This window comes from Grampus griseus (assembly GCF_964374135.1).
Source record: "Grampus griseus genome assembly, chromosome: 10".
In the NCBI taxonomy this organism is placed as follows: domain Eukaryota; kingdom Metazoa; phylum Chordata; class Mammalia; order Artiodactyla; family Delphinidae; genus Grampus; species Grampus griseus.
The window spans coordinates 79,090,880-79,117,562 of NC_139004.1; the positions used below are offsets into that span (position 1 = coordinate 79,090,880).

Genomic DNA, 26,683 nt, shown 5'->3' on the forward strand with positions numbered 1-26,683 from the left:
CAAGTCACGTGACACCTCTCAGCCCCAACTACAAATTCAACTGTGAAATGGGATATAATCTGAGTCCCTTTGTACGTGCCTTAATACAAAACCACATTTATTTACCTGTTTGTGTGAAGAAGACATTGTAAAATGACACACAATTTAGGAAAGAGCAGCATACCCTTTTAACATGATTAACTGTTAATGTTTTGAAACATTCTGCAGGCCAATTTCTGCTTCTACATTTCAATTCACTTCTTAATCAGATTTTGCTAACCATGAACTTGCTTTCCGAGTGTACCCGCAGATAGCTCCTGAGGCCCCGAAGAAGGTCAACTCTAGATACAAGAGGTGTATTCAATATCACAAAGCCTAGAATTTATATCACACCCCTCAATCACTCAGAGGCCATTCCTACGATGGACTGAGGTTATCCATGCGTAGGTAATATTCCCAGATTTCCAAATGGGAAATCGGAAGTACACACCTGTTCACAATCATTCCCAGCCTCAGTGGTTATCAAATGTTCTTGGATTAAATACATACCCATTAAATGCCCAGGATGCCCGGGCACAGTGCAAAGTGCTGGAGGCTCAGTGCTGAAGTGACTTTAGGAAGTTTACCAACTGAACAGGAAATTCTGTTATTTGGTTCAGACCTTGCCTATTCCTCTGCCTGGGTCCAAAGAATGGCACAGGGAACTTGTCGCACAGTGAAAAATTTATTCACATGCGGCAGCTGCAAGAGCTACCCTATAGTCAGTCCATGGATATTACTGAATAACTTAGAAACGTATGTTGTGAATCTCTAAGGGAGTCGCTAAGACCTTACTTTCTGCGTGTTTAGATGTCGCAGCTACTTCCCAGGCATTTATCATGCAGTGGGTTGGAACATTTCAATAAAAAAAATAAAGATGACACAAGTCACAAGCAGTGTTTGGTTAACTGATCAGCAATGACAGCATGAACATCACTGCCATATTCATTTCCTTTTTTGAGACTCTGCATCCATGAACAACACATGTTGCCAAGTAGCAGACTGAGGGCACTCAGAGCCGAGGCAGTACAGTGGCCAGATGGGGCCTCAGAGCATAACTTCTGGGTGTGGTCTGGGTTCAAATCCTGTCTTCTGCAATTAGCAAAGCTGATCTGAAAACCCCAGTCTTCTCTTTACATATTCTCCTCACACAAATGATGCCAAAATCAAGGTCTACATGCAATAGTGTGCTGGTGAATGATTACCAACTAGCTCTCTCGAGAAACAAGGCGTGCTTATGCGTGTGTACAGATATGTATGTGTATATACATATATACATACACACATATTACATGCACTTATGCATGTATATATATGCTTATTATAAGTTTTTCTGATATAAAGAGTGTGTAGCATAAAATTTACAAATAACAATAAAATATACAATTCTTTAATTTAAATTTCATAGAGCCATTGATTCTTACAGAACACGTTTGTTGTTTTTGCTGAACTCTTGAATCTGTGCCTGAGCGATGGTTGTCGTTGCTGGACAAATGTAGTTCTGACATGAATGTCAGTTGATATTTTGTTTACATTTAAGAGTATCGTGAAAGAGAAACAATGAAGATGTATGTCAGAACTTCGCTCACTCACCCAATGACATGAACAATTTCTGTGCTGAACCAGCAAATAATTTTCAAGTACCAGAAAAATATTTCCTTATTTTTTTATGCTGTTTACAACATAACAGCTGCAGACACAAGACTTTTAAAAGTTTAGTCTGCATTATTAACATTTGTTCCCTCACTTTTTTGAGTCTAAACAATCAATACAACAATCAATTAAACTCTGAATTACAGCATCTACTGATTTCTGTGGTGTAAGTACTCTCACCATGGCCAATTTCAAGCTACCAACTTGGTATCAATGAACACAGAGTTAAAAAGGGATGTGCTCACCACTGTACAGTATTTCCACCATGCAAATACGTACAAATGTAATGTAAATGAGAGTGAACTACAGGAAAATAATTAGAAAGGGAAAAGTATTTCTCAACTTCATTTTTAATATCATCTATTTATTTATAGGTTTTTATTTTCAATTTTTAATAATGACTGAATTTAACAACCAGCTTGCAAAATTTCTGAAAATTTACCAACCATCGCTTGTGAGCTAGAACAAGCCAGCTCCAGCACATGCAGCCTGAACATACGATACTATTTGCCAAACCCTACATTGAAATCATTAAAAAAATCTGAGTTCAAGAAAACCAGCCCAAAGAGTCAAACTTTGCCACCCAATAAGAATCAGAATCAAGCCTACATACAATTCCAATAAGCAGAGAACAAAACTGGTACATCAAAATATTAGATACAGAATGTAACAAATACGTAAATCCAGAACAATTTAGTTAGTCTACTGTTTCCTCTATCTACATACTTAACTATGAAAGGACTTCAGTTTTGACTGAGCTCCTGGGAAGTTTTGGCATCAGGGCCCAAAGCCAATAACTGATTTTGACAAAGGAAATTTACCTGGGTATCAGTTGGTCTAGTCGCTGCATTGCAGTCATTGTCATCCACCACTGACATGTATGTCCCAATGATGCATTTCACTGCTCTTAGCTGGTATCCCTGTCCACAAGTGACACTGCACTGGGGGAAAGAAATAAAACAGAAAGGATATACAATCTAGCCAATGTTCTCTTTCCCTAACTTTACCTATCACATTCTACAAGAGAAAAAATATTTCCATCATAGTGGGCCAGAGGGCTGGCACTCAAAGATATTATGTAAAAGCAGGTAATCCTACTCTGTACAAATTATACTAATCGATTATCAAGATATTACATGGAATTATTTCTGCCTCCCATTGGAATTATGTTTGTAGGAGTTCAGTTCCTTGACTGTGAACCCCTGGAAAGAGGGGAGTACATTTCAATCATTTTTACATCTTTCACACTCTACCTAGCAGAATGCTGTGGCTAAAATAGGTACTTTATATAGTTATTTGACTTCTGGGAAATTTTCCTAAAGCAATTATCGGAGTTTGCATGAATATTTTTGTGTAAGAATGGTCTTTGCAATATTATTTCTAAAAGGCAAAATATTAGAAACCACTTAACTAGGCAAGAACCAAAAGTCAATTAAATGCACCATGGCAAACAGATCATAAGGAAAATGTAGCCACTAAGCCTAATTGTTAGACTTAAAAAGCATCTAAAAGACAATAAGTAGAGAGAGTGACGTCATGGAAATAGCAGTTCAGGAAGCCCCAAGAGTTGATCCCTCCACTGAAGCAACAATTAAGCTGGCAAAAAATGGCAGAATCTTTGTTTTTTTTTAACTCTGGAAGCTAATCAAACACTTAAAGCAACTAGGTGAGTGCTTACTGACAAATTTCAGTAGGAAAGTGTTGAGATAGTTTTGCTTATTGCCCCCCTGCCATATTACACGTTCCTCTCAAATGCACATGGAACATTCTCCAGTACAGACCATGTATTAGGCCACAAAACAAGTCTTAATAAATTTTAAAACCCTGAAATCCCACAAAGTATCATCTCTGGCCACAAGTAGAAAGAAATAACAGGAGGAAAACTGAAAGATTCACACATATGTGCAAATAAAACAACAGAGTCTTAAATAACCAGTGGATCAAAGAGGAAATCACAAAGGAAATTAGAAAGTACTTTCAGATGAATATAATCAAAAATAAAACATAAAATTTACGTTTTAATAAATATAAAGATGCAGCAAAAGCAGTGCTCAGAGGGAAATTTGTCTGTAAACACGTATATTATTAAAAAAAAAAGATCTCAAATCAATAACCTAACCTTACCCCTTAAGGAACTAGAAAAAGAACAAACTAAACTCAAAACTAGCAGAAGGAAAAAAAAAAAAAAGACTAGAATAGAAAAACAACAGAATCAACAAAACTAGAAGTTGGCTCTATAAAAAGACCAACAAAATTTATAAATCTTTACCTAGACTGACTAGAACGAGAGAAGACGCAAACAACTAAAATCAGAAGTGAAAGCAAGGGCACGGCTGCTGACTCTACAGCAATAAAAAAGGATAATGAAAGTACGGTGAACAATTATAAGCCAACATGTTAGACAATCTAGATGAAACACACAAATTTCCAAACACATACTAATTACCCAGAAACACAAAAAATCACAAAACTTGACTTAAAAAGAAACAGAAAGTTTGAACAGACCTATAAGAAGTAAAAATATTGACTCAGTAATCAAAGACTTCTTAATAAAGAAAAGTCCAGGACCAGATGGCTTCACTGGTGAATTCTACCAAACATTTATAGAAGAATTAAGTACTATGCACATTAGCCAAAAGGTGCAAACAACCCAAATGTCTGTAGAGGGATAAATGGATGAACAAATTACGGTATATCCATACATGGAATATTATGCAGCCATAAAAAGGAATGAGGTACATATGTGTGCTACAACATGGATGAACCTTAAAAACACCATGCTATGTGAAAGAAGCTGGAGACACAAACAGTCACGTATTGTATGATCCCATTTGTACGAAATACTTAGAATAAGTAAATCCATGGAGGTGGAAAGCAGATTGTTGGCTGCAGGGGTGAAGGGGAAATGGGGAGTAACTGCTTAATGAGTATTTTGGGGTGACAAAAATGTTTTGGAACTAGATAGAGGTGGTGGTTGTACAACATTCTGAATGTACTAAATGCCACTGATTTGTTCACTTTAAAATGGTTAATTTTGTTTCGTGAGTTTTACTTCAATTAACAAAAAATTGATGAAATACAATCCTATTTTTAGTTTTTAAAACATAAGGAGACACTCATAAATGTATTAACTCTGCAGTGTAGAGCTAGGAGTGTGGTTTTCTTCTTTTTGTTAAATTACTTTTTGCAAAACTTCTCTTATGAACGTGCGTTATTCTTCAATATTTTAAGAAAGTCTGTTGCCCTGAATTGCATGTTCAGTCAAAGGAGGGACAAATTTCTGGCTAGGACTGACCTGGTATAAACACACATAAAAAAATAGGCCTTTTAGTTCTAAAAGCTGTTATATTCAAATCTTAACAGTGGCCCTGAGCTGTGCTCTCCTTCTGCTATTATTTACAAGAGCTAGCAGATATGGACAAAAAGGAGGCAAGATCTGGGGCATGAGTGGACTCCCCCTGTTTAATAAGTGTGATCAAACATGATCAACCATTCTGACCAAGGACGCTGTGTAATGGAGAGGAAGAGTGCCAATGTAAACGGTAGAAATTGTAAGGGTGTAGTAATAACGCTGCTCTCACTTACTGCACGTATGTTGGAAATGAAGACGTAAGCTAGGGAAGAGGCTGTGGCTGGACAGGGCGGAGGGAGAGTCATTCTTAAAGAGATTACACAAGTGACAGCAAGCAGCTGCTTTGCTTCTCTTGGGAACGTGGAGTGCTACTTAAATAGTACCCGAACGCTTTTGCTTCTATATTAGGAAAGACTTAATTCCAAGAGTAGTGGCTTCTTAAATGCAAGCCCAAGGGAGACTTTCACTCTCTCCTTTAAGAACAGTTCAAATGACTGTGAAACCTACACTGGGGGCTTGGAAAAGATTCTTTCAAAGAGAGATGATTCCTGTAACCTTTGATCTAATTAATTCTGTTTGAAAAGTCTGAATAATTTATGAGAGGTGAACGTAGGAATCATGACACTGGGAGCCAAAACATCCCTTCCAAATCCCAGCCCAGACCCTCCTGCCAAAGACACTGGCGCTGGATCACATTCTGTAACAGACCCACAGCTGCACGCTAGTAGATAACATCAGCCAGGCACGAGATCTGTTGTGAATTTGTTCAAATTCGTGTGTGCTCAAGCTACAGTTTTAACCCAAGGGCGAAGACATGCACGTGGGTCTGGAAAAGGAATAATCAGCTCCAGGAGGCCAAGCGGCAACCCTCAGAAGTGGGGCAAAATGGTTGCAGAGTTTCCATCACTTGGCGCCACGGAGGTGCAGTGCGTGCCACATGCCATGGTGGTTAAATCCCGGCCGCTGGAACGTCCCTCTGCAGGCCCGCTCCAGATAAGAAGGAAAGAATGTAGTTAAGAACTTTATCATTCAAAATACCTGTCCCCAGGGACCTGCCTGCCAGGACGCACATTCTGGCTGCTGACAGGTCTGCATGGAGGCTGGCTTGGTCTCAGAGTCACAGATTCTATCGTTTAATCGATCTTCGCCAAACTGACACCAGACCTGGCGGTGCTTATGCCCTTTTCCGCAGGTGACCAAGCACTGTAATAAAAGGTACAGCCAGTCAGGGTCATTTCTGAACAATGTGCTGTGGTTCCCGGGGATTAGTCATTGATTAACAGGACCAGGTGTTCTCTTTTCCCACAGCAATTCCTCTCAGTCGTTGCAATTTGTAAATACATCAAGGTTCAAGCTTTTCACGCATTCACTCATTCGTTCATTCATTCTGTATTCATCCAGGCTCTGGGACAGTTTCAAGCACAGAATAAACTTAACACAGCATCATGCTGTGAAATCCTGAAAAACAGCATTCATGGTTTGGTAGCATAAAAGTTAAGGGTGGGGAATTTACGAGTCAGACTAACCTAGTTTTTAATCCTAATACTGTTTTTTAATCAGCTGTGGATACTAAGTGATCTCCCTGTATTTCAATTTTCTCATCGGTACAATGGGGAACACAATAATGCCTACTGCCAGGAATTGTGAAAACTAAATAAGAAAAATCCAAGTGAAGTACTTAGCACATGCTCATTCAATGAGTCTTAAATATAATCTAAATGAATAAATAACATCGTCATTATTATCTACTTTCATTGTAGAAAACTTGAGAAATACAGAAAGACATAAAAGAGAAAACTATAATGATCCCCAAATCTCACTACCTACCTAGGGATAATTATTATTAAAATTTTGCTGTTTTCTTCCCAGTCTTTTTAGCTATGGAATGTTGGATCATACTGAATATATACTTTCATATCTCCCACTTCCATTTCATTAAGTATTTTTGCAAAGGTCTGTTACTTAAGCTAGTATTAGCTATCTAAGTAGAACTTAAACCCAATACCTTCTTTCTTCTTTTTTTTTTTTTTTACTAAATACTAGAATTGAAGCTAAGGCCACGTAGTTAACATAGAACATAAGAACTAGGTTTGCTGTTAATTTGTCCAGGAGTCAGACACTGTTAACCACATGCACTGTTACTTGTCTGCCATTTCAGAGGCGTTAATAGTATTCTTTTATGATTCAGATTTTATTTAATGTTGAAAGTAAACAGTTAATATTGCACTTGCACGGATGAGATAAGGGAATGGATGCAGAAGCTGTAGCAGGGAAATACCTCTTTCGCCACATTCCTGACTTGGCCCATAAATGAGGCAATTTCTGTTCCCCTGCCACTTGCTCCCCTGAAGAAAGGTGGAGGGAGGCACTTGCTCGGTGAGAAGCTCACCAGGAAATACTGACTCTGTCTATAAAAGCCAGTTGCTGTCCTCGGGCCACCTATGCTACACAATGGAGGGTTAGCCTTATGCTTCATCGGGTAAGGGACAAGCAAAGCATACATCTGGAATACTCAGCCTGCTACTTTCTCTTTTTCCCAAGTTTTCCACTAGCAACTAGATGGGTAATCAAATAGGTCACTCACTGGGGTCTAATTCTCTTATTTCAAAGGTAAGAAATCAGGGAATCTTATTTTTGACTTCAGATCGAAGCCAATGCAGCTTTATAATTAATAAAGAAAGCCCTGATTTCCTTTATAGCAACTTAGCCAGGGCTCAAGGGGGAGGGAAGGTGAGGAGCTGGAGCTTCAAAAATCACTAACAGGGCTTCCCTAGTGGCGCTAGTGGTTGAGAGTCCGCCTGCCGATGCAGGGGACGTGGGTTCGTGCCCCGGTCTGGCAGGATCCCACATGCCGCGGAGCGGCTGGGCCCGTGAGCCATGGCCGCTGAGCCTGCGCGTCCAGAACCTGTGCTCCGCAACGGGAGAGGCCACAACAGTGAGAGGCCCGCGTACCGCAAAAAAAAAAAAGAGGAGAAAAAAATCACCAACAGAAGCTACTACGGTGGGTAATCCAGATAAACCCACTGTGACTCTGGCGTCGCCAGTGGACCAGTCATGTCCAGTGAAGACAGTCATGGGGCAGGGGGGAGACTGGAGTTGTTTCCTCAAGAGGAGGTGGGAGAAAGGTGTAGCTGGTCTAGCCTTGAACCGACCTGTGGGAGACTCAGAATTGAGTGTCGGAGATGAGCTGGGGGAAATAACAGCCTTTCCATCTCACCTCTGACCAGTCTCCTGATTTCCACTGTGGACAAGGGAACTCGTTGCACTTCTGAATGGTGACTTTCTCTTGATGCGTGCATTTGCTATCATCAAGTACGTCATTACGGGTGTTGACACAAATAGCCCTTCTCCGCTGGCTTCCACCATCACAGCTTTTAGAACACTGAAAGGACAAAACAAATGAAATAAAATTATTGCTGAGTTTCTCATCAAGCATGCTCAAGATACTGGCTAGGCTGGCTTGTCTCTTCCAGTCCTTAAGAAACAACCAACCAACAAAGTCTGGTCAATTCTAGTTATTTTAGGGGGATCGGTTCATGTTACCAATTTATTTACCAGGTTTATACTGAAGTCAATATTAGCAAACTGGCAAAGGAAAACAAAATTGGACATAGTTTGTGGGATATGAAAAAAGTGTTCTGTTGAGTTGTTCCACCACTCCCAATTTTCCACATGCCATGCCCACATCAGACATTACAAATCAATCATGGTACTCTTCTGCAGTTTTAATGGGGGCAGCCATTATAAATCAATCATGGTACTCTAAATGGGATTTCTCAATGCAGTTCTGCAAGGAGCCATCATCAGCTAATCAGACTTACTCCAAGAAGAAGACTCTCTGAGTGAGAACCAACTTACTTCAGTCCAAGCAGAATAGCGCCAGCCACCAGTGTTACATTCTCCTGAGCATTTTTCCCGGTTGCTTGGTTTGGGGTGACTGCTGCAAAAACTGTCATCAACCTTCTCGGTCTTCCCATCTAGCCTGCTGTATCTGGCACAGTAGATGTCTAATGTGCGGTAACCCAAGCCACACTGGGCACTACATTCACTCCTGCTGGCCACGTGCCACCTATGCATAAACAACGGGGAGAAACCAACATTTCTATTAAATATATATGTCTTATTGAGACTCGACTGGTGGAAGAGTTGAGCTCTGTTTTCTTCCTTAACTCAAATACCATGAAACGCAAAGCCACAGTCAGTTACTGAAATCCAATTTAAAACCAGCATTTCCATGTATTTTTCATGGCTGCCAATGTACACGTAAGTCACAGAGTGATAGTCAGTGGTTCTGTGTTTGTGAAGATTCTCCCCGATACAGTCAATCTGAAATTCAAGTAACCAAAAAAAAAAAAAAAAACAAAAAACATTGGAATTCAGCAGAGCAAAAAAAGTAATTTTATATTTAAAAGGTTCATGCAACCCAGCCTTTCATTTGTCAAGGAGGCTGCTTTAACAGGGAATCACTGTTGGAAACAATCCCTAGGAAACCTACTTTATGTGGGCCTGTGCTGGAAAATGCTCAGTGAACATCCTGTGAATTAATAAAGGAATGGATAATTTGGCCTATAATTGTGAATTTCAAGTATGCTAAACTGTGTACATTATTATCTGTGAATAAAGACTAAGTTGCTTGAAGCCACAGACCGTAGTCTATATAACTCAATTACAATTTTTTTTTTTTTGGCTGTTTAGCGTCTTAGTTGTGGCACATGGGATCTTTGTTGTGGCACACGGGATCTTTCATTGTGGCACGTGGGCTTCAGAGTGGGCGGGCTCAGTAGTTGCGGCACATGGGCTTAGTTGCCCAGCAGCATGTGGGATCTTTTTTTTTTGCGGTATGCGGGCCTCTCACTGCTGTGGCCTCTCCCGCCGCGGAGCACAGGCTCCGGACGCACAGGCTCAGTGGCCATGGCGCACGGGCTCAGCCACTCCGCAGCATGTGGGATCCTCCCAGACCAGGGCACGAACCCGCGTCCCCTGCATCGGCAGGCGGACTGTCAACCACTGCGCCACCAGGGAAGCCCAGCATGTGGGATCTTAGTTCTCTGACCAGGGATCGAACCCAAGTCCCCTGCATGAGAAGCTGGATTCTTAACCACTGGACCACCAGGGAAGTCCCACAATTTTTTTTTTTAAAGACTAATTTTTTTAGAGCAGTTTTAGGTCCACGACAAAACCGAGAGGAAGGTACAGAGATTTCCCACATACCCCTGCCCTCACATATGCAGAGCCTCCCCATCGGCAGCACTCCCCACCAGAGTGGGACATCTGTTACAACTGATGAACCTACGTTGTCACATCATTATCAACTAAAGTCTATAGTTTAGATGAGGGTTCACTCTTGATGTTATATATTCTATGGGTTTAGACACATGCTTAGTGAATATATATCCACCATTACAGTATCACACAGACGTAAAACTCCTCTGTGCTCCACCTATCCATCCCTTCCGGTCCCACGATTATTCACTTTTAAAAGTAGATATGAATCTAACAAATTTTTGTCAACTTTATATCCCTAGTACCTATAAGACTTTTTTGGCACACAGTAGGTGCGCAGTATGTACTGATAAATCAAGTGGTTCTTTTAATGCTCCAGCAGTGGAGCTAGAGCTTAAAAAAGAAAAAAAAATGCTTAAAATGAATAGAATAGTCTAAAAAATGAGCTTGAAACGTGTTTCGTTGATCAAACTTAGCAATCTCAAAAGGATGATTTCTTTATGATCTTCATTTGAATTTGCTCTTGATCGTTAATTCTCTCTTGCTCATAAACTCCGTGGCTTGCCAAATACCAATGTCCTAAAAGTTCTCCCTTCTACACTCAGGAAGAGAAGAAGAGCACTGGACACAAGTTTATCTTGGAATTTCTCACAAATGCTCAAAAGTAGGTCAGAGTTGACCCACTCCTACATTTGGCATGTAAAGTGGGCTACTGAGATTTTCCATGGGAGTGACATAGTATTTGGAGGATTTATTTCTAACCGGAACATGTTACATGGGGATTGTAAAACAGTGCTTTATCTCATCCTGTCAAAGTTTAATCTGGGCAAACTCTCACTTCCCTAAGGAAGTGAGGCAAAAAATGTGGACCAATTCAACAGAGGCATCTGGAACTTTCATCCGCCCTTTGATTCTCAGCTACCTTCTCTTTGCCTTCATCATTTCCTCGTGGAAGGGTTATTTTCCATCCTGGATAAGGGAGCCAGGAATCCTGCCCCCTACAAGCGCACCAGCAGCTTGGGCTGGAAAAGTGTACCAGAGTTTTCCTGATATTCACACAATCCCCAGAACCCAGGCAGAGAACATGGCGTAGTCTGTGAAAAGGTCACAGCACTGCTTTAGGAAAGTTCTCAAAATGCTATCACTTAACTTCACTTATTATCACACTGGCAAGTCATCTCACCTTCAGTGTTCTGAACTCATTCATTCATGTCATGTAACAATTGTAATGTGTTACTATATTGCAGAAAAGCAAAGTGTCTGTTAATAAGTGGAAAACAGAAAAGAATGTATGTCTCCAGTGGGTGTGTGGAGCATTGTGGCATTAAATAATTTGGGGAACTACTGATTTAAGCAAGTTCCTCTATTGCAGAACTTCTCAGGGCCTTCAGAATGTTAATCTGAATTACAAATCTTCACATAGTGGAGAAGACAGTCAGTAATACTTCTCACACACACTGGTTTGCCATGGATCATCCTGTTCAACTAGCATTCCATAAAAATGTTTTGGGAAAAACTGTTGTAGAGTTTGAGCAACCAGTATTAATCTTCTCTCCAATCGTTCAGTTTTGCACAAAGATACTTGGCAATTATTAGTATAAATCATAAAAACAGCCACTGTCAAGTTGACAGAGAGAAGACAGACAGTAATGCCTTCTTTGGGCTCAGTTTCTGCCTTTGCCTGTTTTTTCAGTAAACAACTTTATTCTTCCAACAATCTGTAAATGCCAGTAAGATATGAGCTTGAAATGCTGACATATAAACACAAACTTCTGGGGACTTCCCTGGGGGTCCAGGGGTTAGGACTCTGTGCTCGCACTGCCGAGGGCCAGGGTTCAATCCCTGGTTGGGGAACTAAGATCCCACAAGCTGTGCAGTGCAATCAATCAATCAGTAAGATCTACTTAATTTCAGACATGAGCATGCACCTGTCTAGTTATGAGGCTTTAAAAACTAATCCTAAACTTCCCCTTTTATTCTTTTTATTTCTAAATTCTCCCCCACAAGGTCTGTCACTTCTACCATAGACACATCTACCAAAAGGCATGGCTAAAATTCCTTCACTTTCTTTTCTTTAATCAGCCAGAGGTGCTATCATCACCCAAGCCGGTTCCCTGAGCTACTGTCCTCCTTTGGTATCAGCAGAGTTTAAGGTGTTTTTTTTTTTTCTTTTTTTATGTTAAGTATAAAAAAAAGCAGGTGGCTTTCTCCAAATGGGGAATTTAGAATAGTACCTTTGATATACCTACTATATGAAATGCAAAGACTTTAAGACCTGACTTTATTTACCTAGTTATTGTGAAATGAGTTTTAATAAAAATCAGAATCAGAAAGTGCAAATACAAGCTCAACACTTATTAGCTAAGTGACTCCAGGCAGGACACTTAACCTCACAGAGGCTCAGCTTCCTTATCTGTGAAATGGGGGCAAGTAGGATCCATTTCATAGGGCTACTAGGAGGATTAAATGAGACAAGGCATGTGTAGCATTTAACACACATGACAGGTACTCACAAAAAGTAGCTGCTGCTATTATCATTATTATTACCCTTGGTATTTTATTCTCTAACCAAGTTCTGAGTAGCATGTAACTCCACGTAAACCATTAATACAAAGTGAAAAGAAATCCAGTTGATATCTTCATAATTCTACATAAAAGTATCATGGATCCAAGGCTACCTTTCAGTGCATTCACTTTGTACAATTTGCTTAATTTTTGTTCTCTGTCAGAAAGCTTCCAATGCAGGAGAAACTCTGGAGAACATACAATTCGCCAGCATCATCACCAACTAACGGCAGCTTATTTTAGAATCTGATTGAAGTGAAAAATATTAGTTTCTCGAAGAAACAGTTCAAACATGATCTCCACCTCAACTTGGTGCTCCTTGCATAAACTTTAAACAGGGTTCTTCAAAAATCTTTTTTTTTTTAATGGTCATGTTCTATTACTTGCGGTTCTTTGTACAAACTCGCCTTCCTTGGGATTATAAGAGCATGCTCAGCGCTGCAGGCAGGTGTTCCACAATATCTGCACTGATCCTTTGAGACTGTACCGGCCCCAGCTGGATTCAGTCAGTGGGGAAGTGAAATCTAAGGGAATGCAAGTAGGGCGGGCAACAGACATGGAGCAGAAAACTCCTCAGAGTTATTCCTTTTCACCAAGAGAAATGGAAACGCTTGATAATTCTCTATTTACTCGCCATTTCTTGCCTCAGATTTCAGATTTTTCTTAAATATAGAACTGTTTGCATATCTAGATATCTCTATATAAATTTTCTTCTAGTTCCCTCCATAACTCTACATTAGTGCGTTGCAACTTTCACGTATGTAAAAGTTCTCATCTCATACTGGGTGATAAACACTGTGGGTGGATACAGAGCATTATGGGTACCTTGATGGACGAGGTTACCTCTTTTCTGCTGCCTTTCCAAACAAACTTTTGCATTTGACGTAACGCCCTCATAATAACACCTATGCAGCGAGTTGTGAGGGTCAAATGAGAACGTTTTTTTGGCAAGTGCCATACTCTAGTAGTTGTTTCTAATTCTCAGGATTAGAACCAGAAATCTGCAGGTATGTGTCTTAATCAGTTTCAGAGAGATGGAAAATGGGCTAAAGCTTATTTCACTGAAACACAAGGAAGGGGGTCTAAAGACTAACAACCACACCTGCTTCTCACATGCAGAGACCTCCTACAAAACCCTCACAACTCAGTACTAAAGACCATGAGGAAACACTGGCCTCACCTCAGGTCACAGTCTGTGCCGCAGGGTTCAGTAATGGGTGCTGGCTGGGGCAGCCGATCACATCTTTGATCAGAAACTGTAAGCTGATCAGATTCCCTGGTACAAACAGGTTTTCGTTTCCGCTCCCCTAAGCAAGGAGGAAAAAAATTATTCAGACAAAGTAGCCTATTCCATAAACTATTTAGACCAGGGACTGGCAAACATCTTCTGTAAAGGGTTAGATAGTCAATATTTTTGGTTTCGTGGGCCACATGACTTCTGTCGCAGCTACTAAACTCTTGTTATAGGGCAAAAGCAGCTGCTTACAAATGTAAAAAATTGGTGTGTCCGTGTTTCAATAAAACTTTATTTATAAAAGCAGGAAGTGGGCTGGATTCAGCCCACTGGCTGTAGTTTGACAACTCATACTGTAGACAGAAGGAAACAAGATCAATCACATAATACGACTACTAAATCTATGTCTCTGGAAAATCAGCTTGGCAGAGCTGATTTTGCTTGGCTTCACACATAACGAGGAAACTTAGCATATCCTGAATCCCTTGAACAGCTCAACTTGCCAGCCCAAAGTGACCAGATAGATGCAGAGAAAGATTAGAAAATGCATGCAGATCGAAAGGTTTATAGATTGCATGTATTCGGCTGCTTCCAAAAATATAAAAAACACCTCGAATCCCCCAAACTCAACCTAAAAGTAGATACCTTGGCAGGGTTTGCTGCATGCTTGCCAGGGTCCATGACTGTTCCAGTAAAACTGTTGGGGTTTGTCTTCAATTGGAATGTTGAAAGAATAGCGCACATCGGGGTTGTATAACTTTCCCACGGACAACACCTGGGATGTGCAGACAAAATGGAGAGGATGTGTGTGGGCCTGGTGATTCTTGGAGTTAGAAAATGGGCATGGGCTCATTGCCAAGTGTTTACCTGAAGCAAAAGTTCTTGTTCAATGCGATCTGTGGAGTTGATTCTTTCCACTACGTTGTCGGACCCGCTGTACTCTATCACGGCATTCCCAACCCGGATTTCCCTTTTGGACATTGTGACAACAAAGTCTCCATTTAGCAAGAATTCACCTTTACTGCTTGATAAAGCTAAAGATGAGAAAAGAGAATTCATTGATTTGCTGCCACTTGAAATAATACTTTGATAGGCAGACAGCCAGAGTGTGAAGAACGTAGACTGTTCAGCCAGACACGCACAGGCTCAAATCCGAACTTTGCCACCTGGCAACTATGTGGCCTTGGGACATCACTTTCCTCCTCTTGGTCTTGATCTCTTTATCTCTTAAGTGGAGATAAAACACCTCCCCTTCATGGTGCCCTTGAAAATTAGAAATATAATACAAGCGTGCTAATTAGCCTGGAGTTTTTGATACAAGCCCCGCAAACACAGGATTACAGATGGAAGCAATGAGCTGTGGTTACCAGAGGAGAAGGGGCGGGGCGGGGGGCCAAAAGGGTAAAGGAGATCAACTGGATGGTGATGGATGGAGACTAAATTTTTCGTGGTGAACAAGCTGTAGTATATACAGAAGCAGAAATATAATGCTGTACGTGTGAAACTTACCTAATGTTATAAACCAACATTACCCCAATTTAAAAGAAGAAAAAAAGTTTTATGATTTAAAAATACATATGAATAAAATGAACACTTACAAAATTGGTTCCCACACAAATAACCGTTTCTACTTCATATGAGAATTAGTTGAACCTACTGATCTTTCTTAGTTTTCTCTGTTTAGACAGATGTTGAAATGTAGAAATCCACAGCCAATATGATGCTCAAATATCACTTCCTTGGTGAGGCCCACTGAGGTAGCCAGCCTCCAATACGGCCCCAACAATCCTTGCCTTTTGATAGTCACACCTGTGTTGTTCCCTACCACACTGAGTAGCACTGATGTAATAATAGTAGCACTGGAGTAATCACTAGGATACTGTGACTTCCAAGGCCAGGTCAAAGGCATTAGGGCTCCACCTTGCTCTTCCTTGAATCTCTGGCTTTAGGAGAGAAGTCAGATGCCATGTTGTGAGGATACTCAAGCAGCCTCATCGAGAGGCGTCTTGCAAAAATCAGTGAGGAACCAAAGCCTACTGCCAATAGCATCTACGTGAGGCATCTGGTAAGTGGATCTGCTAGCCCCAGTCAAGCTTTCGGACAGGATCACAGCCCTAACTAAAGTCTCCACAGCCACTTCAGGAGAGACCTTAAGCCTGAAACACCCAGCTATGCTGCTCCCAGATTCCTGACACACAGAAACTGGGATATTATATATACTTGTTGTAAGCCACTAGATCTTGAGATAATTTGTTACATGGTAAAACCTACCTGGATCATTGTTTTTAAAACTGCAAGCCCCTCCCATTGGAAGCACAGATTCCATACTTCCTATCCCATTTCCCACCTTAATTTTTCTCCATATCACTTTGTTTATGCTCTCTCTCTCCAAACAGGAAAGTAAGCAAGGATTTTTGGACTGTTTTATTCACAGCTATATCTCAGCTTCTGAAAGAACACATGGTAGATACTCAAAAAATAGTTTTTTGGGGGGAAGAATGAATGAATCCACTGTGAATCTTGCAAAAGATGCAACCATCAGTGAAGCTGAACAAGGAATGTTAGAGAACAGCTTGAGTCAAGTGCCAAAACACTGGCCAACTAAGAACATGACAGAGTTAGACCAGTTAGACATTTAAGAAAAGGAAATAAAAATGGACAAAGAAGATGAGATGACAGCTGCTTCAGAAGGAATAATTTACTCATCCAAGTGTCAAGAGAGACTACTGGGAAAGTGAATAAAAACCTCAGGAAGCTTTTTAAGAAATGACCCGTTTTCAGATTTTACTGTCAAATTCAAACTTTAAGCAAAGAACGTACCACTCTATCACATGACTTGACTGGAAAACTTAGGGAAAAATATTTATTAATTGCTTATTCTCCATTCTAAAAACGTGGGCATGATTAAAATCAAAATACAATTTTGTTGGATATAAGAAAAAATAAAATTTATTTTCATACTTTTTGATTAATTTCTCAAGATAAAATCCCAATCATATCATGATCAAATCAAATCATATCCCAATCATATCTTCCCCCTAGTATTTACTATAAAAGTTTGGTTTTACTTTAAGTACCTTTTTTTTTCTTCAGTACTACTGCTCTTTGAATAATGAATTCTCCCATGTTTTGAGCTTGACATGTAGCAGGTACTCAAGAAAGCAGAGCTATTAAACATTTGAGCCCTAAACAAAATACTAGAAAGAGGCCAGTAACCTCCTGTAAGTTGTGCACGATTAGCAAATCTCGGCAGCGAGGGATCCCTTGAAATGCACAGGCCATGTATTTAGGTGAATAAAAGGAATGTGGAAATTGGACCCCGGGTTGGCAAACAGGTGTCCTCCCAGACACAAATGTCAATCATTTGGTACTAGCCGTTCAAGAAACTACGCAGAACAGGATTCCCTGACAGCATCGTGTCTCAGCATCATCGATGACATCTGTCTTGGTTGTGGGATGGGGGGGGGAGCCAAGTTATCTTAGGCGTCTGCCAGATCCTAACCTGCCCTTCACTGATGCAGGTGGCGCACTGTCTTTCACCAGAAGTAGACCAGAAGCAATGCATATGTAGAAGAGGCTGAGAGGAGTTAGGGCAAGTAGATATCATACCCTTATGTGGAAATTAATGAAGGCTTCAATGAAGCTCTGAATATTCCCTGTGCCTCAGCAGCAGTAGTGTCCCTGTTTTCGAGGACACGGGAACCTCACAGAGTTCACCCAGCTGGGCACTATACTGATGCAAGGACTGCTCTTCGCAGGGTCAGGAATTAATTGCATCGAATTTGATCCCTAAACCTGCGCTTCATCTACCAGAACTCCTACCTTATAAGCCCCATCTTGGCCCTGAAGTAAAAGTAAGATGCCTTCATTGGAAATGGCTGGGAAGAGAGTGGTGACACAGGAACAAAAGCTTTTAAAAAGATAATCTTTTGAAATGGGCAATCCAGGATCTTGGCTTCTTCTTGATCCAAAATCCTTTGATTGTCCCTCTACTACCAACAGAACGTAGCTCAAATTCCTTAGCATCACCTTCCTGTATCCTTACAAATCTTATCATGACCTATTCTTCCAACCTCACCATTCACCCCCACCAATAAGCCTCAACCCCAGTCATGTTCATCCCCAGGTCAGCTACACATTTTTCTATATGGAAGTAGTAAAGTGAAGTGGTTAAGGGTACAGGGTCTGAGGTCAGACCAATAAGGGTTTTAACTCTTTTCCCATTTTCTGTTCGTGTGACCTTGGGTAAGTTATTCAACCTCTCTGAGCCTCAGTTTCGTCCTCTGTATAATGGATTTCTTATAGAATTGTTACAAACATTAAGCAGGACAGTGCATGCAGGATTTGGTAGCTGGCGGGTCAAAATGCCTTCAAATGCATTATCTCCTCATCACACTTTTATACTTGCTTAATGCATGGATAAGAAAAGCATGACTTAAACATTATGACAATATTTTCTGAGGCCAGGTGACTTCTAATCATGGAAGTGTGTCTCCAGAGCCTGTTAACCACTAAAGTTTTCTAAGAAGAAGGTCACCACATATCCACGAAATGAGTGAATGAATTCAGGTATTATCTTATGTACAAATTGAAAGCAAATATGTTTAGCTAGAGATTTTTAAAACTTTAAGATATTTGTTCTGCTAGACTGCATGAGCCTCTTTAAGTAAAGCCAGCATTTAAAAATGCACTTTTCTCAGCCTAAGAAAGATCCCAGTCCATAGTAGGTGCTCAGTCAACGATGTCGAAAGAACAAGTGATTGATGGAACCTGACATTCGTGACAAGGAGAACACACAGCTTCCAGCCAAATAACTGTTTCCCCGTCAGTGTAAACCTCTGACAACCTCATCCCCCCTGCAGCGCCTGTAGCGTGAGACCCACCAGCCATGCAAGATGTAGGAGTTTCAGTGGGTCACTGGTTGGAGGCGAGGTTGTTTCTGTGGCACCTCAGGCCTCCTGAGGCTGCCTCCTAACGTGGGTCACTTACATGGCGGTGGCAGGATGGGCTGCCAGAAAAATCACCCAGTTCTTTCAAGTGAAGTCGCATGCTAGCTACTCAGCTGACGTTTCACTAAAAGGGGGGAAATGAGATGTCACAAGGCCAGTTCTGTAAATTAAGCGATAATCCAGTTCTGGCTGTATTCAAAGAGCAATCATCTATCCTATGTTAATTCTGGGGCTCCTTTCCAGTGTCTCCAGGCTTCCTCTCATGCTTATGCTGACCCGGGGGCATTTCACCCTTCACTGCATGCTCCTTATCCCATTAGACGGTGAGTAGGAAAGGAGATAGGAGTCATCAGGTGAAATGGAGTTCCTGCTTTATCTTGAACTGGATCGATTCCTGTCTTCCCACTGCCACCATTAATCAAGGGCTAAGTGTCCTGTAGACAAATAAGCACCATGGAAATGGCTCCTTTTTCTCCTAAAGAAACACGAACATGGTAGCACTGGGTGCAACTTGGCTTCAACCCAACGGGAGGGAGGGGTCTATGCTGAAAGGATGACCTTTGACATGGAGACTTTCTGCTTCGGTACCTTGTGAAACAAATAGTTTCCTGAAAACAACAGTCTACTGCCCAACCTCCCACTAATGCGATTAGGGAGCTAATTTCCTGGGTTGGTTTCCCCCCCATTTCACCCATCAGAGCTGGGCTGCTACAAAGGCCCTCTCTCCTGGAAACTGCTCCTTCACCAACACATGCGAAAAGAGTATGGCTTGACTGACCTTGAAAAAAAAATGTGAGGTATACAGATGATCGCTTAGCAACCGAACAGCTAGGACTGGCCTCCAGCAAGACTCAACTGGGGTCTTTAAAATATTCTTAGAGCATTTGCTGCGCCTTCCTTCAAGCCAAGAGTAAACATTTACACCCGGCAGATTTGATGACAACATCATATTCCTCCTAACTTGTTAAGAAACCACTGTAAGGTTCAAAGGCTCTAAGGTCTTGACCTTCATGCTCAGTGAACTGTGACTCGCCATCTTTGCTTGGACTTTTCATTTGTTTCCAGAGAGACGTTCTTTGGCCAACAGGTAACTTTCCCATAATATTCCATTAAAGAGCCATGACTACCTCAGACTGTCTGTCCCAGATGACAAATCTTCTTTAATTTTGCTTTCATTCTTTACAAGGAGATTAAGAAACCTCTAGCGAGAAATAAAAGGATATAAGAAGGCCCTCCCCAATTCAGGCACCTGACCTGGTTGATGAAGTTGAATTGAACTGAGGCCACTGCTTGGAAAGAGATTGTTTTTCCAAGAAGGAGAATAACAGTGGAGAATCCTTCTCCTTTTCGATGAGAAGAAAGGAACAGCTCAACATGGTGTTTGGCTCTCAGGAAATTAACCAATAAAGGAGGCTGCATGCAATGCTGCTGGATTTAATTAGGAAGTAGTAAGGCCACAGCAGTCACAGGTTCTAATTTATAATCCAGTCCACGAAGAAAAGTGCTTGACCCATTGTGCACAGTGGTTGAAGGAGAAATGTGGGATTCCCCAAAAATAATTTGGATAGGGTCCTCAAGAACTTTGTTAACTGTTTTAAAAGGTACCACTCATTTGCATATTTAGGGTGAGGAAAAGCTGATGCAACCACTGAGAATTGATTCCAAGTAAGATTTTACAGTCTTTAAAGAAGGAATGATTCCGTATATTTCCATCATAACTCCATCCCCCCATTAGGCACATGGCAGGTACTCAGTAAGTGAAGACAGCATGAGCAATAATTATTATTCAATAATTATTCAATAATTCAGCCATCATGTACTTAGTTCATATCATGTGAAGGCTTCATATCAGGAGCTAAAAATATAAAGACACAGCTTCTGACCCTAAAACACTAGTGGTCACATGGATAAATAAGGAACAAGTCTCAAGTGAGTGGATGGTGACTGCATCCTTTTGGCTGCTCAGGTCAAAACCATGGAGTCATCCTTGACCCTTCTCTTTCTCTCATACACCATATTCAACCCATCCACTAATCATGATGGCTCTACCCTCAAAAGATATCCAGAATTTGACTGTGTACTGCCAATTCCACTGCTCCCACCTGGGGACAAGCCTCCAGCACATCTCTCTTTGACTACTGCAAGAACTTTCTAACCCATCTTTCTGTTTCTACCCTGTACCCTACCTACCGACCCCATCTATTCTCAACATAACAGCCAGGGTACTCCTTAAAAAATATAAATATGATTATATCATGTGTTTCCTTGGTTCAAAACCTCTAGTCGCTACCCTCGTCTTTCAGAGTTCAAGTCCTTTCAATGATTATATGGCCCTATATGATCTAGTCCTGATACCTGTTTAATCTCATCTGGGACTCTCCTCTGTGCTTACAAAGCTCCAGCCACACTGGCCTCCCTCTATCCTTGGAACAAACTAGACATACTCCTCTTTTAAGGATTTCACATTGGCTGTTCCCTCTGCCTGGAATGCTCTTCCCCTAGACAGCCATTGTCTCTCACTTCAATTCAAGCATTTCAACTCCACTGTTCCCGCCCACTCTCAGTGTCCCAATTTCCTTTATGCTGCTCTGTTTTCTAATTTTACTTATTACCTTCTATTACCTGTTTATTGTCTATCTCCTTCCATTAAAAAGTTCTAAGAAGACAGAAATTTTTATTTATTTTTTTAATGTTTTTGTTCTGTTTTGTTCATTGTGCCTAGAACAGGGCCTGGCACATATTAAATAAGTGGCTGGCTGAATGAATGATGAGACATTGCAGAAAATGCTACAACACAGGCATGTGTAAATGTTATATTTAATTAGCACGCTTGGCTAAAGGGTCATTGCTTATCTATAAACGATTTCATGCAGACATTCCAAAATATAGATACGGGTTCTAATTCAATCCAACAAATTCTCATTTCTAACTCAATATTTCCAGATGTTTGGACTAAGCCTCTACAGAGGCGGTATTCAGATGCATGGAGTCCCTGCCTGGACATTATAAGAAAGTCCATTCATTTCTTTTAAAAACTGACTGCCCAGCAAGACTGCCCTGATTTCTTCTAGATCTGAGTGCAAGTCGTGCTGCTTTTCAGAGCTAAGAAGAATCTGGTTGTGCAAGGTGACTAGCTGAATCCCTTTCTGTCATTACCCCAGTCCCCATGTCCTTTTTTTAAGGAAAAATAATTGGGTGAATTTCCTGATCACTTATGGAAGTTTACAGAATGATAATCTGAAGTGGGACTGGGCTGAGCAAACAGCTGAAAATGAACACAGGGTTGTTGGTGAGCTGTGGTTTGAAAATAGGAAGAGATATGAATTAATCATGTGCCTGGCCATGGTGAGAGAAAGATGAAGAAACTATGAAGTAACAAGATGGGCCACGTTAGCAATGACATAAGAAACATATTGCCAGTATAGAACCTTTTGGAATGACCGGGAATCATGAAATGTTGAATAAGTCCACCTGTGGTCTGCTATTGGTTAAGTCAACTAACACCTCTACTACAACACTGGCATGTCAGTTACCCAAAGGACAGATTTCTTTTTTTTTTTTTTAAAGACTCAAAAAGAGCAATGATTTTAGGCTAAACTTACAAGGCAAATACTTTCAAGATTTGATTTGGGGATATATGGGGATATATGTATATGTATAGCTGATTCACCCTGTTATACAGCAGAAACTAACACACCATTGTAAAGCAATTATACTCCAATAAAGATGTTAATGGGGCCTGTTTTCTAAGATCCAGAGTCAATTCCTTGATACTGACTACTAGAACTACACAACTCTTAAATCAACAGGCTGACGGTGTAATGTACAAGGGAGAAATAAAATGATGAGTTTCAAGATCAACTTCTTTCTTTTATGAAAATACATGACATCTGAAAGCTGTCCACCTGCTATAGGGGAAAGGAAGGAGCCTCTGCCAACTGCTCCAGAGAACCAGAATTCCTGCAAATGGCAGGGGGCACCCATCTCACCTAAGTAGTTATCATCCTCTGATTTCCCTGAGAAACTGTGCTGCCGCACATCGATATTGGTAGCACCAGCTGGAATTCGGACCACAATATTGTAACCTGAAAAGAAGTGAGCAGAAATTGAGCATCCCACAGATTGGTTCATTTTCTCTAAGCATGGTGTAAAAGGTGGCAACAAAGGAATACAATATAATTCTCACTATTAGGTGCCTTATAGCCAGATGGGTAATGTACCTTATCAAGACTCATTTTACACTTGACATGAATACTTTTACATATTACACGTGGTTAACAATGTTTACACTTCGACTATTTTCCTTCTCATGGTTCTTAGGAACAAATTCTTACCATAATGTACTGTATTAAATGTTCCTGCCACTGTTTTGCACGAAGAATTATCGCCACCACAAACCCCACATTTATCTCTCCGGGCTTTTGAGTTTAAAACATGATCGCATCCAGCTTGCTTTTAAAAAGAAAACAGTTGAAATACATGGTAAGTATTAGAGAGATTATAAAATGATAAGTAATGTGTTTCTTTGAATGAGGTGCATTCAAAATGACAAGAACTTTTAAGTCTCTTTAAACTTTCAAGGGTTGGGAACTCAAATTGTCTTTAGCCTTGCTGTGGGAAAATGTGGTCCTTGGACCAGCAGCCATGGGCATCCCCGGTGATGTTGGGGATGCAGAATCTTAGGCCCCACCCAGATGTACTGAGTCAGAGTAGATTTTCTGGCATGCTAATAAGACCCTTAAGTGCTTCGTCTACAGATTAAAGTTAGAGAAGCACTAGTCTACAAGTAAGTAAAGTAAATGAGGAAAATAGCTCAGGAATGGAAAAAAAAAGAGAGGTTGAGGACTGTATCCCATTAAAGAGCTCACACCGCATCTTAAGGGAGCAGCCGCTGTCCACTGCAGGCTACTGCTGCCATGCAGAAATAGGAGCCCAGTGTTGACGTATCCCAATGTTTCAAAAGGGACTGGAAAATTTGATTTTATGTGAAATCCCCTATGTTTACATACAGGCTATGAATGGAGGACAAAAGCATGACTCCAGGCTGCCAGGTTGAGGCCTCAGGCTCTAAGCGGCCTCTTTAATTTCTTCACATCTTAATGCAGTGCAGCAGTGTAGACTGGGGTCTGAAAAGGACACCGGCAATCACCAGAAGACCAGGAGGACAGAGTTCACATCCTCAACTATTTTGTTCCTTCGAATGAACTAGTCTTTGAGGAGACACTCAATGTTTTGCTCTAGCGCATGGACTAAAAAGGAAGTCCGCACCGTAGCTGTGGGTCAGGAGGCGGGTGAAGCTCATAGGGGCTCTTCAATCAAATCCTACCAATGAGGAGCTCCAATGTGCCCTGGACTCCATGCAAGGAACAGATACATCATCTCAGAGCCTGGCTGCGAGGGAGGAGTTCTGACTGGTGAGAGCTGGGAAATGGTGCCAAGCCCTCAAGAAATCAGCACTCTGACGCTTTACCATCTGCCAGAAGGGTCTCGATTTCCCTCCCAAGAATAATTTGCCGGTATGTCTTTGGTAGAAATTATCCTGCTTCAAATCAGAAATCTGAGTGAGGCCGGCTCTTCCTCGTAACATCTTTTTGGAGCACAGCTATTCAATCTACAAAACTCACTGTCAGGAAGCTTTTGGGTTTAACCTTATGCACTGTGGTTATCGTAAAGAAGTGTGTATGTGTGTCAATTATAATAAATCTTCACAGGGAGGTTTTTTTCAGACTCCCACAGAGAGTGTCAGAAAAATCTAGGGCAGTGGTTCTCAAACTTTGGCATGCATCAGAATCAGGTGGTGCTGGGAGGGATAAATTAGGAGTTTGGGACTAACAGATACACACTACTATACGGAAAAGAGATAACCAACAAGGACCTACTGTATAGCACAGGGAACTATACTCGATATTTTGTAATAACCTATAACGGAAAATAATCTGAAAAAGAATACACACACACACATGTAACTGCATCACTTTGCTGTACACATGGAACTAACACAACATTGTAAATCAACTATACTTCAATAAAAAAATAAATCAAATCAAATAAAACATAAAGAAAAAAAAAGAATTGGGTGGTGCTGATGTTGGTCCGGGGGCCCCCACTTTGAGAACCACTGCCCTGGAGATGATGCACAGATACTAGCAGCTGCTATTCTATGAAGGAAGCCACACATCCCAGCTTGGCAGCAAGACAACACAGTGAAGAAATCGCCATCTGGGACTCACCCGGCAAAGGCCTTGGACACAGATGTCATTGGTGTCCTGGCCACATGGAGTTCCATCTACCACTCTGTCACGGAGCTGATAGTAGGCCGTGTTCCCCGCCACCCTGCAGAACAGCTTGCAGCGGTCCTTCATCAAAACTAGACAGGAGAGACACCATGCAACGTGACTTTTGTGCCTGGACCCCGTGCCAGCCTGCCAGCCACGAGCACGTCTCCAGATGCACTTACTTCCACTGTACTTCGGGACCCAGCGCACGTTCGGAAGCAGACCATTGATGTTGAAATGCTTTCCATCAAAGTGAGCACACTGTTCGTCTCGGAAGTCTCGCTTCTGCTTGGGACATGGCTCCGTGTTGCAGGACTTAAATTTCATTCTGCGCCCTACACAGTACCTCCCGCCATTTTTTGGCCTGAGAAAAGGTAAAGAACACACGTGCTGTATTATAATGTATTTCTCCCCATCACTTGATAATGTAAAGAACACACATACTGTATTATAACGTATTTCTCTAATGTATCATAATGTCATGTATTACAATGTGGCTTCCTGTCTTTGAGGGAAGCAAAGGTGAAGTGGACAGTGACAGTGGCCAGGGCAACGGCTCTGGAATCGGGGTTTGCACTCTGCCTTCAATATCATTAAGTGTATAACCTTGGGCCAGTCACTGAAGGTCCTTGAGCCTCAGCCCTTCCATTTGTAGAATGGGAAGGCACCACCTGGTAAGGCTGTTTTGAGGATAAAATAGGAGAGCATCTAACTTAAAGTGTGAAACATAAAATCTGGCGTCTATTAGGCCATTCTGTGTCCTCCTTCCCGTGAACATCCACAGTCCTTCAGTTTTAAAAACATAGAAGGACAAAGGTACAAATGAGTACTTGGAATGCTCCTGTCTAGCTTCCGTATCATGGTACTTTCATGGGCAACCATCCTAAAACTTGCACCACTTCATTTCCATTCATTTCTGTCCCTCTTCTCTCTTCCTCTCTCTCCCTGCATGACCGTTGTTTTTGTTTTGTTTTACAAATAAGATGGAATAAGATGTGCTCATATTTTGACTAACTTAACAGGAGAGAGTGTAAAGGTTTCATTAACTTTCGTGTGACAAGAGTATGGAGGACGCCTTGCAAAGCATCACAATGCAAATTTAATCTCAGCATGCAGCCCCGTTCATGGATTTTCCAGATGTGACCCAGAGAGTATATTAAACAACCCATCTCCCGGCAGTCAACAGCTTGCCAAGTGCATCACAGAGACGGGAAGATCACAGAATCGGAGGAAATTGGACTCACTCACAGCCCAGGGCTGGAGGAGCTCGGATACCAGAGCTACTCGGATACCACAGGTACCACAGTTGAGGGCACCTCTCAAACTGAAAGATTTCTACCTTTTCTCTTTAGAATGAATCTTTCAGAGTAATTTGGACCGTAAGAAGTGTTTTTTTTGTTTGTTTTGGTTTGTT

At 41.2% G+C, this 26,683-nt stretch overlaps 1 protein-coding gene across 1 annotated transcript in view; it reads right to left on the bottom strand.

Moving 5' to 3' along the window:
* Positions 1-26,683, bottom strand: part of ADAMTS9 (ADAM metallopeptidase with thrombospondin type 1 motif 9) — a gene marked incomplete at its 5' end in the record, with an annotated part of 174,170 nt that overhangs the window by 89,940 nt on the left and 57,547 nt on the right. Inside the window, 11 exons of the mRNA XM_082662846.1 lie at positions 2,493-2,612; positions 6,062-6,226; positions 8,241-8,405; positions 8,882-9,092; positions 13,992-14,118; positions 14,691-14,820; positions 14,913-15,079; positions 22,984-23,079; positions 23,329-23,446; positions 25,225-25,361; positions 25,452-25,633. Coding sequence (XP_082518972.1) covers positions 2,493-2,612; positions 6,062-6,226; positions 8,241-8,405; positions 8,882-9,092; positions 13,992-14,118; positions 14,691-14,820; positions 14,913-15,079; positions 22,984-23,079; positions 23,329-23,446; positions 25,225-25,361; positions 25,452-25,633 — 1,618 coding nt within the window. The remainder of the gene's footprint in view (positions 1-2,492; positions 2,613-6,061; positions 6,227-8,240; positions 8,406-8,881; positions 9,093-13,991; positions 14,119-14,690; positions 14,821-14,912; positions 15,080-22,983; positions 23,080-23,328; positions 23,447-25,224; positions 25,362-25,451; positions 25,634-26,683) is intronic.